At 37.3% G+C, this 18,987-nt stretch overlaps 1 protein-coding gene across 2 annotated transcripts in view; it reads right to left on the bottom strand.

Moving 5' to 3' along the window:
* CHIC2 (cysteine rich hydrophobic domain 2) overlaps positions 1–18,499 on the bottom strand; it is a 68,536-nt gene extending 50,037 nt beyond the window's left edge. Inside the window, exons 1-3 of one of the 2 annotated variants that reach the window (XM_055294734.2) lie at positions 17,936–18,499; positions 2,678–2,732; positions 2,382–2,537 (exon numbers count right to left, since the gene is read on the bottom strand). In XM_055294734.2, the coding sequence (XP_055150709.1) occupies positions 2,382–2,537; positions 2,678–2,732; positions 17,936–18,054 (330 nt within the window). In that variant the 5' untranslated portion in view covers positions 18,055–18,499. The remainder of the gene's footprint in view (positions 1–2,381; positions 2,538–2,677; positions 2,733–17,935) is intronic. The other variant, XM_055294735.2, reaches the window with a different exon arrangement.
* Between the last annotated feature and the right edge of the window lie 488 nt (positions 18,500–18,987).

Raw genomic sequence — 18,987 nt, 5'->3', positions numbered from 1 at the left:
CTGGCTAGCCATATGTGGAAAGCTGAAACTGGATCCCTTCCTTACACCTTACACAAAAATTAATTCAAGATGGATTAAAGACTTACATGTTAGACCTAAAACCATAAAAACCCTAGAAGAAAACCTAGAAATACCATTCAGGACATAGGCATGGGCAAGGACTTCATGTCTAAAACATCAAAAGCAATGACAACAAAAGCCAAAATTGACAAATGGGATCTAATTAAACTAAAGAGCTTCTGCACAGCAAAAGAAACCACCATCAGAGTGAACAGGCAACCTACAGAATGGGAGAAAATGTTTGCAATCTACTCATCTGACAAAGGGCTAATATCCAGAATCTACAATGAACTCAAACAAATTTACAAGAAAAAAACAAACAACCCCATCAAAAAGTGGGCAAAGGACATGAACAGACACTTCTCAAAAGAAGACATTTATGCAGCCAAAAAACACATGAAAAAATGCTCATCATCACTGGCCATCAGAGAAATGCAAATCAAAACCACAAGGAGATACCATCTCACACCAGTTAGAATGGCCATCATTAAAAAGTCAGGAAACAACAGCTGTTGGAGAGGATGTGGAGAAATAGGAACACTTTTACACTGTTGGTGGGACTGTAAACCAGTTCAACCATTGTGGAAGTCAGTGTGGCGATTCCTCAGGGATCTAGAACTAGAAATACCATTTGACCCAGCCATCCCATTACTGGGTATATACCCAAAGGATTATAAAATATGCTGCTATAAAGACACATGCACACGTATGTTTATTGTGGCACTATTCACAATAGCAAAGACTTGGAACCAACCCAAATGTCCAACAATGATAAACTGGATTAAGAAAATGTGGCACATATATACCATGGAATGCTATGCAGCCACAAAAAAGGATGAGTTCATGTCCTTTGTAGGGACATGAATGAAGCTGGAAACCATCATTCTCAGCAAACTACCGCAAAGACAAAAAACCAAACACCACGTGTTCTCACTCATAGGTGGGAATTGAACAATGAGAACACACGGACACAGGAAGGGGAACATCACACACCGGGGCCTGTTGTGGGGTGGGGGTAGGGGGGAGGGATAGCATTAGGAGATATACCTAATGCTAAACGATGAGTTAATGGGTGCAGCACACCAACATGGCACATGTATACATATGTAACAAACCTGCACATTGTGCACATGTACCCTAAAACTTAAAGTATAATAAAAAAAAAAGAAACCGTGTCTCTACTTTTTTAAGTATGTTTTTTTAAAAAAAAATTTTATTTTAAAAAAATTTTTTAAAAATATCATTTTTATACATATAAATACAATTTTTAAACATTTTAACAAAAATATAATACATTTAATCTATAATAATTTGTCATATCTCTACCAACATCTTAAAATTTTGTTTGTTTTTTGAGACAGAGTTTCACTATTGTTGCCCAGGCTGGAGTGCAATGGTGTGATCTCAGCTCACTGCAACCTTCACCTCCCAGGTTCAAGCGATTCTCTTGCCTCAGCCTCCTGACTAACTGGGATTACAGGCACCTGCCACCATGCCTGGCTAATTTTTTGTATTTTTAGTAGAGACAGGGTTTTACCATGTTGGCCAGACTGGTCTTGAACTTCTGACCTCAAGTGATCTGCCCGCCTTGGCCTCCCAAAGTGTTAAAATTGCAGGCATGAGCCACTGTGCCTGGCCAGGATTTTTTATTATAAGCAGTCAAAATAATGAGTCTTGAAAATTACTTTTTCTGATTACAGAATCACTTTGTGTTCACTACAGGAAACTTGTAAAATATAAAAAGAAGAAAAGAATGCCCCATAATCTTACCAACTAGAAACAACCATTGTAACCATTTTATTTCTTGTATGGGTACTATCTTACAGTTAGTAAGAATACTATTAATTAATACTTATTAACCACTTCCTTTGAGCTATCCAGCTAAGAGTTTTCCAAACATTTTCATTTTACCTTTACAATAATCCTATTCAAGTAGTAAGTGAACATTTTACGGTTGTGTCAAGTAGGGTTTAAAGAGGTTAGGAAACGTGCCTAAGGTCACAGAGATAAGTGGTAGAGCTGAAGCCAGCATCCTTGATCACTATACTATACCACACCACCATCAATGTACAGATAGAGACAATGCCATACACTACTCTTTGCTCCTAAAATTATAAACACAATTTTTAGATGGCTATTTAATAACAGCACTTGGATATATAGTAACTTTACTGACTCACTCCTCTCCTGGATCAGATTATTTTCATATTGTATTCAGGATAGTGTGATTCATGCAATATAAAAAATAAAAATTCCATAATTTTTATTTAGACTTGCTTGTCCACTTCTAAATTTAAATTCAAATATATAATTCAACTTACTCTTTTACTGAGGCAAATAACTGGCCACATACTGCAACCTAATGTGCAGCAGCAACAAAGGCAGCCACAAAGTAGCCAACGTACATTAACAGGAAGGTTCTTCTTAAGACAACTGTTAACTCTGTTGATGCTGGCTTTAAATTCTTCAGGAGCTACCTAAAGAAAAATTTTAAGAAATAATAACAATGCAATATTAATGTCAAAAAACATAACTGATGAGCATACTTTTTTCTAATTTTCTCAGAAAAAAACCTTCATTTTGAGGCATGCAAATAGTACATAAATGAGACACTCACTTTTCCAGTTAACGAAGAAGGGAATTCTGATTCAAATTTGTTGCTCAGTCCAAATCTATTTTTAAAAATAAGAAGAATATGTTATTACATGTTATTGTTGCCAAAAATGTAGACCATTTAATTTAAAGGTCAAGTCAATAGAAAGCATTTTCACATACAGAGGAAGTTTGAGACATAAAACGGAAGTTTGAGATAAAATAACTGTAATAAGCAATTTATGAAATGTAACAAGCAATTATTTTAGCAGTTAAATGGAAACTTTTGCATAATGATAAGGGGCTGAATGTTAATTAACCAGCAGTATGTAAACAAAAATATAAATGGTTCATTTAATTTGAGCTACCTACCACCTTTGTATCTTAAAAAGTAACTACAAAGCATATTATTTTAATGGGTGGGATAGCGATTTTTTCCAGCTTTTAATGTTATTGGTGGAAACAAACAATAGCTGTGAATTTTAGCAGGTGTTCTACACAAGCAATAAGATGAGAAGGAAAAATGCAGGAAAAAGAGTGGGGAGGGGAAGAATAAGGAAAAAGGGAGAGAAAAAATAAAAAAGTAGGAATGGACAAAGTGCTACCAAGAACTGTCTTAGGTTCCATTCAACATCTATTTGTCAGTGCATTAATGGTATGAAAGAAAATGTAGACGTGTACTATACCGATATCTATTCCTATTACCTAAAAGATCTTTTCTTGAATCATGGTTAAAATATTCCATGGCTTTAGAATTGATAAAAGATTTAAACTATTTTCAAAGAATGGTAAATATAACAAGAAGATAAAAGACATAATAAAAACAACCTATTTTGCTTTTATCTATTAGAAGTCTACCAGTACTTGGAGAAAAGAGAATTCATTCAAATCACAACTACTGAGCACATTCCATGCAACACTTCAGTACAGGCTTTTATGGCTTTTACAGCTTCCTTTGTTTCCTTAAGAAATCACACACGAGACCAATTTTACTATAATTTGAGATAATTTTGAAAGTTCATGTAATACACTGTAAAGTTTTGAAGGGGGGACTCCAACTTTACACCTAAATCTAAATGGAATCTTCAAACAGGCTTGTTTTACTCATATCCCACATACATCCATTTCACTATCTCTATATTCCTCCAGTCTATAGTCATAACTCAGTGTAAACCACTCCAATCTGTTATCCTGCTTTCTCATGATCATCAAATTCAAGTTTATCTTTCCTGATAGGCCTTTTCCATTCCAAACTCCTTTAACATTTTCCTCTGAAACCCTGAATCTGTTGATCTGCAGGTATCAGGATACCTCCTTATATCTTATCTTAAAAAACAAAACAAACCTTAAATACATACAGTCATGTGCCATCTAACAATGTTTCAGTCAGGACATACTAGAAGGTGGTCCCACAAGATTTTAATACTGTATTTTTACTGTACCTTTTCTATGTTTAGATACACAAAAACTTACCACTGTGTTATAACTGCCTACAATACACAGTACAGTAACATACTGTACAGGTTTGTAGCCTAAGGGCTATGGGATATACCATATAGCCTAGATGTGTAGTAGGCTACACCATTTAAGTTTGTATACACACTCTGTGATGTTTGCACAATGATGAAATTGCCTACCGACCCATTTATCAGAATAGTCCCCATGGTTAAGCACCACACACTTTTATACATCTTCACTTTAACCACAAACCCTGTTGAAATGCCACTCTTTCCTTAGAAATCCTCAACTACAGTTCACTCCTGACCTTATCTATTCTAAAGAACTTTACTTCCTGCACCTCCATCTAATTCAGCAACCTACTCACTGTGATACATTCTGCATACTGTCATCACTTGGGACTGTATCACCTCTGAAATTCTGAACTGTAAAATTCTTCTCTTACCACTGCCATCAATCATTTCATTTCTCCCATCCTTACTAAATTTGTTTTTTGGCCTCTGGTTGTAATTTATTGCTTCCCACCCCTCCATAGCTCCCTGCAACTCCATTTCCTTCCTTATTTGCCAGAACTACATAGTCAATCATTTTTGAACATACTCCAACAAACACCTTTAATCATCTCTACAGTGTCCCTTGCCAACACAGGTTCAATTAAATTGTTTACTTTCTTCACACTGCCTGGAGCTACTGGAGAAAAATCACACTTATAAATGTATCACCATTAATAAATATATACATATAACATACATATCTTATTTCTAACCTCAGTGAGTATTATTATAACAATCTTTATCATCCCCAATAAGTTCCCTTTTCCATGCTCCGTAGTTGTTGTGCCTGTCTTTAGGTACTCCACTTTATCCTCACAATTAACATTTTTTTGCAAATAACCACAGTTGTCAACTCTGAGAGAAAAAAATGTCATTGAATATAAACTGCTTTACCTTCCCTCCCTTTTATTTTTGGATTTACTTATATATCTTCAGTATTTTTACCATCTCTCAATGGAGGAAAGCTTCCAAAAACTAACCATTTACTTCTGGGTGCATCTCCTCCAGTCTCCTCTGCAATTCACTGTATTTCTACCTCACTTCAGGCTCCTTAAACATAGCCGACAAACCTGAATTAGTCTATCCACCTGAGGATGTGAATCCCTATTTCTTCTTCTCTCTCAATGTCTGATGGCATCTATTTCTTTCCTTCCTCAATTAATGTTTTGAAAGACTCCTTTACATTAACTATCTTTACATTATTCATTATTCATTATTCAAACTACCACAATCCAGGCTTTCCTACACACTTCTTTACTAATAAGACTGTTCTCATCAGAGTAGTTGAAAACAACTCTTTTCAGCAAGTCTTCTTTCATATAGCATGCTTTCTCCTGGCAAAGAGCTTGAATGTCAGAATTTCTTATTTGGCACAGGTCACAGCAAATATCTCCTTTGCTATGTTTTTCATCCCTGCCAAAACCTTCTTTTTTTTTTAATCCAAATCTAGACCAACCAAAATAATAGTATCAGGCAGAATTTTAGCAAGACCATCTTATTTTATTAAATGGATAAGAAAAGTCACACTTCTTGTTTGATAATATAACTGTAAAATATCACCTCTAATGATTTACTTTTGACATAAACCACTTAATTTTGACAATACCTTAGTTCTGCCTTCTTTTTTAAGTTCAGCAGGAGGCAGAGATTGTTAGAATGAAAATGGCATATATGTTTTGTTTTCAATTGACAGCATTATAAATGTACCTACAAGTTTACATAAGTTTTTATATATGGTAAAAATAATTTCCTTTATTCTAAGATAAAGTACAATTGGCTCAGGACAGTATTAGAAAAGGCCAAGTTTCATCCCATAAAATAATAATTTGATGTACTTGAAAGAAGAGCAATGATTCCTGCATTGAGTAGGAAGCTGAACCCCCTTCAGACTCTAATAACCAAACATTCTACTAATCCAAAAAGCTAGAAGTAGCACTTGGATAATTTTTAAAAATATGATTTAAAGTAGGTGGCATCTTAATTCAGTTATCTACAAGACTAATTAAATTTAAAAAAATATTTTATGTTGGCAAGAAGGTCAAGATGGAAAAATATCACACACTGTCAATGGAACTACAAATTGTTACAACCATTTCAGATTAATTTGGCATTGAAAATATTTATACCTTTGTCATAGTGTTTTCTCTTTAGAAATGTAATATTTATTACCTTAAAAATAATTTGAAATGTGGATTAAATTTATGCATAAACAAGTTCATTGAATCTTTATTCACAAATATAAATATGTATCTATTTATAGCATTTTAGGAATGGTTAAGAAAATTATCTTATCTCAATATAACAGAATATTAAACAACCATTAAAAATGAAATTTGCAAACTAAAAACATGGAAATACCATTGAACATAAACTTATTTACCTTCCCTCCCTTTCATTTTTAGATTTATTTATGTATCTTTAGTATTTTTACCATCTTTCTCAAAGGAGGAAAATGTTGAAGAAGAAAATTCAATATACCGTGATATTAACTGAAAAGAACAAAACTCTTGCAAGTTGATAGAATTTTCGGGAGTGCCATCTGGTAGTATGTAAAAGGGGTCTTAAAAAATATTTCTACCCTGGCTGGGTGCAGTGGCTCACACCTGTGATCCCAGCACTTTGGGAGGCCGAGGCGGGTGGATCACCTGAGGTCAGGAGTTCAAGACCAACCTGGCCAACATGGTGAAACCCCGTCACTACTAAAAATGCAAAAATAGCTGGATGTGGTGGTGGGCACCTGTAATCTCAGCTACTCAGGAGGCTGAGGTAGGAGAATTGCTGGAACCCAGAGGCGGAGGTTGAGGTGAGCTGAGATTGCATCACTGCACTCCAGCCCAGGCCGACAACAGTGAGACTCAGTCTCCAAAAAAAAAAAAAAAAAAAAAATCCTACCCTTTGATCCAGTAATTCTACTTCCAGAAATGTATCAAGAGAAAATAGCTGCAGTGGCACAGATATGTTAATGAATAATCAAGTATTCTGTAGTGTTATTTTAGGGAGGGAGTATTAAAGACATTTTGTGTCATTTGTTGTTTTTTTAAATAAGAGCTATTTTTCAGTAATCTATAGTTGTTGCTAACTAAATAACTGACGAGTATTTTATTTTATTTTTTTGAGACAGAGTCTCCCTTTGTTGCTCAGGCTGGAGTGCAGTGGCGTGATCTCATCTCACTGTAACCTCTGCCTCCCAGGTTCAAGCGATTCTCATGCCTCAGCTTCCCAAGTACCTGGGATTACAGGCACTCACCACCATGCTGGGCTAATTTTTGCGTTTTTAGTAGAGACGGGGTTTCACCATGTTGGCCAGGCTGGTTGCGAACACCTGACAAGTGATCCGCACGCCTTGGCCTCCCAAAGTATTGGGATTACAGGCGTGAGCCACTACACCCGGCAGACAAATATTTTATAATGTACAATATCATCCTAATTTTGTTTTCTTATTTGAATATTTTATTTGGTATTAACTAGGTATTTTAAGATAAGTAAACAAGGAAATTCAGGTTCACTAGTCAATAGTTTTCTTGAACGCATTTCAATGTTTTCCATAGTGCAAGTCCATATAATCCTCTGTCCTTCTTACTTCAGTTTTAACTTCTTCTATGTTCCTTGTATCTCCTCATATTAACAATGTCTCTTGGCATTCACTACTGAACTATCATTTTAAATTAAGACATGTTTTAAACTCATAACGAATTTTGCTTTTTAAATGCAGAAATGCAAGAATCCACTGCTTCAACTTGTTTTGCCCTTAATCAAAAATATATGTTCAATGTTTCTTTTCTTCTGAGTTACAGTGATATTTTTAACAGTGAAATTTTTAAAACAGAAATATCTTATAATTAAATTAATTATAATACAACAATCTAAAAAGATGCTACACAGCTCAAAACCATGTATACTAAAGAGAGCAGTCTGTTACTCCGCATGCCTAACTAGGAACTCCCTATACTTTGGCTAATTAGATCACAAGTGGGCATCTGCTTTAAGAACAGCTAATCCCTGGGCTGGGTAGCAGCACATGGAATGGCAAGGCCAAACAGTCCTGCCTAACTTAGATAACATTAACTAATTCAATCAGCTCTCTCTTGAGGTATCTGAACATAAGACAAATAGATGGTAACACGCAGAGCTGACAGAGAGAGGGCTTAAATTGAAGTCAAGATGTAGTAAAGCCATCGATAATTAGAAGTCAAAATAATGCCGGGCGCGGTGGCTCACGCTTGTAATCCCAGCACTTTGGGAGGCCGAGGCAGGCGGATCACGAGGTCAGGAGATCGAGACCACGGTGAAACCCCGTCTCTACTAAAAATACAAAAAATTAGCCGGGCGTGGTGGCGGGTGTCTGTAGTCTCACCTACTCGGAGAGGCTGAGGCAGGGGAATGGCGTGAACCCGGGAGGCGGAGCTTGCAGTGAGCCGAGATTGCGCCACTGCACTCCAGCCTGGGCGACAGAGCGAGACTCGGTCTCAAAAAAAAAAAAAAAAAAAAAAAGAAGTCAAAATAAACTGAAGCCAATAGTAAGCAGAAACTGAGATCAGCAGACAAGTAATGATGGGCCAGATCGGGGAGGGTCTTGTAGAACATTAAAAGGACTCTGAAGGAAATGGGGAACCTTTGAGGGGCCTGCCTGATACAGAGAAAAGACTTGAACTGACTTATGTCTTAAAAGGATCACTATAGCAGATGTTACCAAAATGATTGTATAAGAGGAGAGGCAAAGGTGGAAAGGTGGAGACGGGGAAGAAAAAAATATATATATATATATTTTTTTGTAATTTAGATAGATTCTTGCTATGTTGCCCAGGGTAGTCTCAAAGTCCTGGGATCAAGTGATCTTTCTGCCTCAGCCTCCCGTGTAGCTGGGATTATAGGTACATGCCACCATGCCTGACTTAAGAAATACATTAAGTGTAAGGCAGAAGGGAGACTGGCAATTCACTCCAGCCATGTAGGTGGCAAAATAGGGCCAGATTTTGAAGACAGAGCCAAGGTGTCAAGACAGAATGGATGCAGTGAAAGAGAAAGAGGAAAATCAAGAATACATCAAAAAGTTTTTGAACTAAACAAACAGGGTCCTCGATCTGCCATCAACTGAGAATGGAAGGCTGCCGTTGAAGCTGATTTGGGGTGTAGATTATGAATTCCATTTTGGATATTCTGGATTCTGAGACATTCAACCTGTACAAATCTATAGATACAGAGAATTTTTATGTTCCTACAGATATGACAAGACCTATGAGCATATGAACTAGAAATTTCAAACTGAACACACTGGTTATGCAGATGGCACATGAAGCGAGTGCTTATTTCCTAATGTTGAACTTTGAGCTCAATGAACTCAAATTTTTAGCTCGTTTTGGAGATAAAGTCATAACTATGGAAAAAAATTAACAGGCTTTGATGCATATAAATCATGCTTTAAGTTTATCTGGTTGATTCAACACATGTCTGAATATCAATGTTGCTCAAGGAGGATGGGATCTAACTGAAAGTATACTCTATTTATCCAAAAGATACAGAAACCCTGGAGTTGGAGACGTATATTTGGGTTTCAGAATCATTCTAAAAATTTTAACTCATAACCACATTCTGAACAATATTTGAGTTCATCTGGTTTTATGAAAGTTTAATCTCATTCAGGAAACTAGTGAAATCAAAGACAATTCTCTAAAGCATGTGTTAAATTTACTCTATCATAAATCTCATTATTACACATAGTCTTATAATAATCTAGCATTAGCATTTTATCAATTTTTAATTATTAAGGTTATAATTTCCATTATTAACAGATTAAATATGTTGTTAAGCAGTGAAAGTTATGTAAGTGTACACCAATGCACAGTATAACTAACTTCTGGCAATATAGGGATGCAGCTGATCTAACTTAACAACTTTTAAATTTTCTGTACTAAAGAAAAAAGGTTTTTGTGTATCTGATTTATACATATTTTAGAATATTCTTCATACTTCTATAAATCTTAAGAGCAAAATAATGCTAAATTATGTTCATTTAAGCAAAATATATGGTTGAATTGGTTTACAATATAGACTAACAAAAATATTCATTTCAAGTAACATTTATAATTGAGTAGTTTAGAAAAGACCAAGAAAGGAGACTGGGTACATAGGAACTCCACCACTGAACTAACCAAGGCCCACATTATGACTACAATGCAAGATCAAAGAGAATAAAACAAGAAGCTCTTGCAGGAAGCTCATTATATATAGTACATTCACTTTTTATCAATCAAAATAACAAAGTTAGGTTACCTTCAAGTCCAACCAACTCTATCCTAAGTAGATAGTGGGACAGAAAAAAAGCTTAAGAACAAAAAAATTATTCTTCAGGGACACTGTGAGAACATTTCAGCTCCTATGGATGCAACTGGGTTTTAAATGTAAGATTCAAAAAACACAATTTTTTCCTTAAATCTAATGAATCATGTACTGAGGGCTGTCACATACCACACACTTTATAGCTAAAGGATATCACGTTTACGAGGGTTCCCACTTCAAAATCTATGATCTTGTGGGAAAGACTCTCTACTTTTGGCACGTGCTATTCTCTTGGCAAAATAGCTGCCCCAGCAGCAGAACAGAAAGTGCAAGTATGCCATCAAAATCATTCCCAGTGAACAGTAAGGGGAGCCAGTTATTTAACCTCAGCCTACACAAAGCTAAAATTAAAAAATAGACCAAAACACACGTAACAACTGAGGAATTAGACAGCAAAAGTGGCCATTGCTATGTATTTCCATACCTCATAGGAAAAGCTGTGAAATTTGATGGTTTATATCCAGAACTGTAATAACTCCTTTAATCTAGAGATCAACACCCTAGCTGGGGCCACTACCATATCTTATGGAGGCTGCTTCAATAACCTTCTAAATTTCATCCTAATCCCTTTACAATCCTTTCTGGCCCCTACTGAACTTTCCAACCTCATTTTAAGACATTATCCCCTTTGTTCACTATATTCTAGCCATAATATAGAGGTATCCTTTCAGTTCCTCAGGCAAGTCAAGCTTGTTTTGGCTTGGAATCTTGGCACCTGCTGTTCTCCAGATCCAGGGGCTCTTGACAGGACTCTTATCCTTCCTAAATGTTAGCTTCCTCAGAGAGGTTCTTCCTAATCACATTATTTTCAATCACAGGATCTCATCCATTTCCTTCACTGCAATTTTATCAGATAAAATTTGTCTATTAGCTGTAAACTCCATGAGGGCAGAAACTATGTGTGTTTCATTTTGGGTTTCATTATATACCCAGAGCCTTGTGCAATACCTGGCAGAAAAATGGGCATTTAACAAATACTCATTAAATTACTTATCGGGAAACCTCAATAAGACAGCTGATAATCAAAGATTAAGCAAAAAATACTCTGAGAAAACAAAATAAATATTGTAAAACCCAGGTACTAAAACCCAAGCATCGAAACCCAAGCATCTACATTCAACAATCAGAATGAACTTCTCTTACTTTATATGCAGTTCTAGTAAGGCTGGTTGGTTGTTTTGCTTCCAAGTACAGCTGACCAATTACAAAGACAGAAGAAAGCAAACCAAAAAGAACAGCCCACATATGAAATTTAAATGAAAGTGCCATTTAGAGAAGGTTCTCAAACTCCAACATACCTCAGGTCCACTAAGGCATCACTGTGTATCAATCTGATAGCCGCTTTTGATTAAATGATTCCTCTAGTCAATTAGATAATTCTGATCTATGCTCAGAATCTTGTTTTAAAGCAGAAAAGCATACATCACATTTTAGACTGACTTCCCACAAAATGGTAAAGAGTAACCAAAAAATGTGCATGCAGGGTTAAACATCAAAATATGTCATAAGTAATAATTTGTTGAATGCCTATTAATTAGATAAATTCTGACTCTCACATGTAACCTCTAAGGTGGATATTATCCTCTTTCGCAGATGAAAAAACTGAAGTTTGGAAAGGTTAATTTGCTTATGGTTACTGTTAGGAAGTAACTGAGAATTGAAACCAATTTGCCTGATATCAAAGACCACACTTTTTCCACAGTACCATCTATTACTTTCCAAATATGTCTGATAGAATCACATAACACTCTTACCAAAAATAAAAATCCCTAGACTCTTCCCTTCCAGACCCAATATTCTGACTGGGTCAAAAGTCACATACACACACACACACACACACACACACACACACACAGTCTCACACAGAAGACACTAGAAGGATACTTAAGAGCATCTGTTACTACATGTTATATTTAAAGCTTAATTTTATTAAGAATAAAATCTAAACAGCTTTATAGCAGATTAGAAACCTAAGCCAGACATAGCTATTAGAGATTTGAAAGATTTCTTTCTGAGTATACAGCTGGCCTAATATCCTGGACCTTTAACCTGTTGACAATATAAACTCCAGCTGGAATTCTGCTTTAGAGTAATATTATTATTTAAATTATTTAGAATAGTATTTGATTATTTAGTATCATAATAATTACATATAATTTACTTTTCACCATTTAATCCCTCTTTTCCACTTAGCTAGTCATATAAAATTTTAAGTACTAATCAATTTCATATCCCTTGGTAGGCAAAAATCCAACACTGAACTCTTTGGACCAAATGTCATATAAATTCTCAAATTCAAATACATTAAAAACTTTGAAACCTCAGTTAATTATCATATTTCTCATTTCTTCAAGAAAATCTATGCATTAAGAAGTTTTAGTAGTTGGTACAAATAAAATGCATAGAATTTTTTCTTCATATTACCAAAGATATGTATTATATCAAATTATCAAATTATAATCAAATTAATTTCCTCTCAAACTATATGGAATAAGAAAAATCTCTGGGAAGCCACCCATGGTGGTTTATACATACAATCCCAGCATTTGGGGGAGCTGAGGCAGGAGGAACACTTGAAGCCAGGAGTTCAAAACCAGCCTGGGCAACACAGTGAAGCCCCATCTCTACAAAAAAAAAAAAAAAATTAAAAAAAAAATTAGCTAAGCATAGCAGCGTGTACCTGTGGTTCTAGCTACTTGGGAGATTGAGAAAGGAGGATCACTAGAGCCAGGAGGTCAAGGCCACAGTAGGCTGTGATCAGGCCACTGCCCACCAGCTTGGGTGACAGGGCAAGATTCTGTCTATAAAAAAAGAAAACAAAAATCTCTGGAGAAAAAAAAAAGAGTTATAAAAAAAAAATCTACCTTAATTTGATAATTTCCTCGCAATTACCAGATTTCATTTTTTAAAACAGAGGAGCCATTTATCTTTTCAATGTGATAAGTATTCTATAATAGAATATTGTTTGCCTTTGTTAGGAGGTGCAGAAAGAGAAGAAAACAGTGATTCATTTGGCAATTCTGACAAAATCCAAAGATGTATACAATTACTTCATTCATTTAGAAAATATTATAGGAACTATAATATTCTGGACACTATATTAAATAGTAAAGAAAGATCAATAAACATGACCTCTGCCCTCAAGAACTTATAGCCTGTGGAGATATATCAATGAAGCCTTCAAAAATTTCAAAACAGAAAGCTTAATCTTTAGAAATAAATAGAATATGTCTTAAATATTATGCTGGGTGGGAGAAAGAAGTAGGAATTATAAAGTTTAACAAAATTGTTTTATTGAAATGATTCTGTAATTTGGCAACTCACATTCAGGTCTCTTACTGCTAACCACAGCATCTAGTAGCAGTCCTGAAATACTGACACATTTCAAGACAATTTTTTACTAACTCTACCATTTGAAAGATCAATAAACACTAAGGTGTACTTGTGATGTCTCTTATTCAAAAATCATATTCCATCCCAATGTAGTTCCCAAACATTTTCAAGTCACATTTCTAAATCTTTAATCTTCCATAACATATCTGGAATGAAAACAAGCAAAAAGTGGTTTCCGACAGCCATTGATAAAAACTGGTGTTGAAGGATAAGGAATTATTTGTGGAGATGGTGAGATTACACCTCAGAAGAGAGTATATGAAGGCATGGTAAAATTACAAGAGAATAACATCCGAAACAAATCTCAGCAAAATAATTTGGCTCTAGGACAGGGCTTGAGTTAGAAGTCAAAGATTATACATACTCTAGGAAAGCCCCAAGTTTGATTCTGATACAAGAAGGGTAGAAAGTGGAGATGGGAGCAAATAATGTCTGTTATAATGATCGATTACCTAGGAAATATTGGCCTAAAACTACTTATAAATTCTAACTTTTAGACTGACACATCCTTTAGAGTTATCACTGTGAAAAATGAAACTCTTCAATAATGATCAACATATTTTACAAATACATTTTGAAGCTTAAGGAACTCCATAATTTTAAAATATTAACCAATCTGGTCAAGACTACCTAATGGTCTTTTTACAGTATTACTGTTTATTTTAGAAACTATTTTTCCTCATCGTCAATTATAAAAGAAGTCACCACGAAAGCAAAAAGGAAATCTACTTTTAACTGAATGGTGAGTGTAAGCCTTTTAGGTTACATGTACCTAAATATTACGCAATAATAGGAATTTATCATTTATTTTCCTTCCTTCCAATACCACTTTCCTCAAAATATGCTTCTGCACAAGATTTCCCCATATTGCTACCTAGAAATCTAACAATGAAGGGAAATACACTTAAACAGAAGAATGTCAGAAAAGCATACTGACCATGAGAGAGGTATAAAAAATAAGTCTGATTTGGGGGTCAAGATGAAAACATTTGTATTAAAAAAAAAGGAAAACATTTGTATTAAAAGCCACTTTAAAGCAGACTTTAGGCAAATTAAACATGTTGCATCCTACGTCACAAAATCTGATTATGCCTAGAGACTAACCTAGAGAATGAAGGCAACTTACTTTCTCACATAACCACAATGACAGGCCAATCACATCACGTGAGAATACAAGTTTCTAAAATAAACAGTAATATTGTAATATATTAAAGTAGAAAAAAAGAGCAGAAATAGTCAACTGTAAAGGGCTACTCAAAAGTTACATCTGTGAAAAACATATGGATTGATCTATATCCTTCTAGACTGATCTAGACTACAGATGATTCAGTTTACATGGTCAATTACTTTCAAATTGGTAAGGGAAGACTGCTCTGATCAGCACCTAGTAAAAAAAAAAAAAGGTGGGGGAGGGGGTGTTAAATTTAGCCAGTCTTACTACAACTGTTCTAATAGCTCTTCCCATTTATATTTAAAGCATGAAAAATTGAATGTGCTCAACAGTTATAGTAACACATATGCACCAATTCTAAAAACCTTTATAGGTGCTAACTGGGCTACCCACTGGCATGGTGTGCTAGTGTGCCTGGGAATTATGCATGACAGAGCCATGTTTAAAAAAAAAAAGTTTTGTATTACTACCTCTGTCTCCACAAAACAGGCTTAAGTTTTCAATGCAGAAAGATCCTTACTGTCATCAAAATACTTCAAACCAGTAATTTAAGCACGTACGCATTGCTTAGAAATGGAAAAATAAGACTAAGGTGAATCACTGTTATGTTTGACAATGGCAGTTCTAATTTTTCAGTACTTTGTTTTACACCTGTTTCTCAAAGTGGAAAACTATATCTGAGGAGGAGAATAATAAAAACTAGTATCTATTGAACATAGTACCACACACTGCAATAAATTCTTTTCATGTACTATCTCATTCAATCCTTAATAATCTTAAAAGGTATCGACTGTAACTATCCCCATCTCAACTAAAGGTCACGAATAAACAATTTATCCAGGAAGTAGCTGAGATAGATTTTAACCCAGAGCCTAGAACCAAGATAAATGGGAGAAGAAGGAAGTTGCTGAGGAAAATCAGAGATTTAACTCACAATATAGAAAAGCATACTGTTTATTGATGATAGATAGTCCCTCCCTATAACCTGGAATAGTTTTCAATCTTGGCTACACATTAGAATCACCTGTGAGATTTTATTTATTTATTTATTTATTTATTATTTTAACTATCCATGCCTAGGACCCTCGCTTAGTATTTGGCCTTCAACCGGCCTGGGGTGTAGCAAAGACAAGGGTCTTTTTTGAAAGACACCCAGGATTCTAATGGACAGCTAAGTTTGAAAACCATTAATAATTATTTTCTACCCTATTAACCTCTCACGTAGCCAACTACAATCAAGTTTACTGATTACCTAGGTTCTGAGCACTTTGCCCACTATTGCATTTTCCACTTGCCCAACAAAGTGCTTAGCTTTTCTTCTTAACAGAGGAAACATTACAACTACAGTGGCGCCTTTTTAAATGACAAAATTCTCTAGCTTTTCTTTGACATGAGGAATGTAGAAGGAGGGATAGACGGCATGACAAAGTTTGGAAATCACTTCTTTAAGCATCCACATACTCCTTAGGCTTAAAACAATGCAAAAAGGTCCTAAAAGTCAAAATAAAATCAAATGGCAGGTTATGAATTCTGTGATATATGTTAAAAGTTTAATATCCATGATATTTGGTTATATTTCTTAAGCTGGTGACAACACTAAGAAAGTATTATTGTGGTGAATTAAATTCCACTGTCTTGTCACGGTGCTGTGATGGCAATTATGCAGTGTTTTTACCCTGTTAAGTCACCTGAATATAAACTAACAGGTGCTAAAAAATCAAAGCATTACATAAGCATACTCAAACAACAATATGGCTGGTCATATGAGAAATGCAATTATTTTGCTGACAAACTTATACGAGAAGTCTTACTGTTTCCCTAAGTTATTCACAGCACATCCCACTCACTCTTCACCAAAATATAATGAAGACTATTCCAGACATTCTCAGACTTGCTGGCTCTTTTATTTTACTGAAAAGGTGAAGAAGTACACAGATACCTGACAAGTATGGAAGTTTGATCTATGATTTGAACAAGAGATCTAAAATGAGAGAGTATCAATATATCAAGTGGTACAAAACTGTGGACTTCATAGAGAAACATTACAAAACTTCCTGCTTCCGGACAGCTCATTATTTGGTTCAAGTCTTCACATTCCTTTATTTGTCATGGTCTTTCCGAAAGCTTTCATTCCTTATTAACACCAGACTTTTAATGTTACTAGTGGGACTTTCCAAATTAAGAAGCCCCAAGTTCGTGCCCCAAGGAGGAGCTTCAGGACTACAATTTTCCCTCAGTAACCTGAGCAGAGTGTATGTCCCTCATGTAGTTTTGTTGTTGTTGTAGTAAACATATTTCTCTCTGTATATCTTAAATTTGTGTTCAACTATATATTTTTATCACGTACAATTGCAAGAACTTGCATTAGTTTTGCGGAAATTTGTGGAAAAACTGGGAGACCTGTGGGTATGTGTGAAATAGACGAAACGGAGCTTCGCTGCCAATTGTCACTGGGGTCTCACACGGCCCAGATCTGGCCTCTGAGCCATGTCACTGGGTGCAAAGGCACAGACAACCACAGGATAACTGGGCGAGAAAACAAGGAGGCTCCCCGTCAATACACGTACTTCCACCTTGAAGGGGAAAGGTGGCCCGCAGGGCAGACCCTAATGAAAACCCGTGCCTTCTGGGATCGTCACATCGCCCGGGCCTGTAGGGCCTGCTAAAGGGGTGTGTGGAGGAGGAAGGACAGCGTCCGTCCCCACTTCGGAGACCCAAACAAATGAAAATAAGCCAAGTTCTCACTTCCTGGTCGCCTACTCTTTCCGAAGGCCCCCGACACCAGACGGACACAGGGGAAACGGGGCTCCCGTGGAGTAACGGGGCCCACCCCAGCCCGCACCTCCCGCCCTCGCCCTCCTCCGGGCCTTACACGGTGACGTGACCGGAGCCGCGGACGACCACCGGGTCCGGCGAGTACTTGAGCAGCTGCTCCTCCAGGGCCCGCTCCTCGTCCTCCTCTTCCTCATAGATTTCGTCGAAATCCGCCATCCTGAGGCTCCGAGCTCCCTTGCCCAAAGGGCCTGACTCCTGGGGTTGGCGCCGGGGTACCGGCGGGCGAGACGGCGGAGGCTGAGGGGAGTCGCCGCTGCCGCCGGCTCCGAGGCCGCGGAGTTTGCTGTCGGCTGTCTAGGCTCCGGCTACAGAGGAGATGGGGTCTGGACCGTCGCCGCCACCGCCGCCGCCATTACCATCAGCAATAACAACAACACAATGTCAACATCCGCCCAGAGGCCGACACCTCCACAAGCACAGCCGCCGCTGCCGCCGCCGCAGCAGCAGCAACTCAGGCAACCACAGCAACAGCCCGAGCCACCCGCAGGGGAGCAGCCGGCTACGGCATCGCGAGACTTCCCGGGCCAACGGGCGAGCGGGCGCGTGCGTGGGCGCGTGGGCGCGCGGACCGACTGGCAGGCTGGCGGGCGCGCGCACGTGCGGCCTCGCGCGCTCCCAGACCGCCGTCTTTCCTCCGCTTCCACCAGCCGACGGCGACTGGGGCGCGCGCCCCCGCCGGCGCGGCCCCGCCCGCCGGCTTCTGGGTGGCGTACCCCGGGGGCGGCGGCTCCGCTGACAGGAGGCCGCGACCTGCGACTCCGACAACGCAGCTGGGAGTGTCCAGTGGGACATGCAGTTCCCCAAAGTCATCTCTAACCAAAACAAACAACTGAAAAGAAAAGCCCTGGCTGGAATAGACACATTTTTGTGCGTGTCATTGCCAGTTTATCTAATAATCGCATCTCGCTTTTCCTCAGGTTTTGAGTCTTAGGATGAGTACCAGAGTCTCTTTTTTCTCGATTTGAGGAGTCCAGCAGAGACACTGCAAACATTTGTGCCCACCACAGGATTTTCCAAGACATCTCCAAATTCAAACATCTTGTCCCTTGATCCACTTAAGTATAATCCAATATATGAGGCCAACGATGC

Source organism: Symphalangus syndactylus, chromosome 10 (genome assembly GCF_028878055.3).
Source record: "Symphalangus syndactylus isolate Jambi chromosome 10, NHGRI_mSymSyn1-v2.1_pri, whole genome shotgun sequence".
NCBI lineage: Eukaryota > Metazoa > Chordata > Mammalia > Primates > Hylobatidae > Symphalangus > Symphalangus syndactylus.
This window is presented reverse-complemented; position numbering and strand designations above follow the sequence as displayed.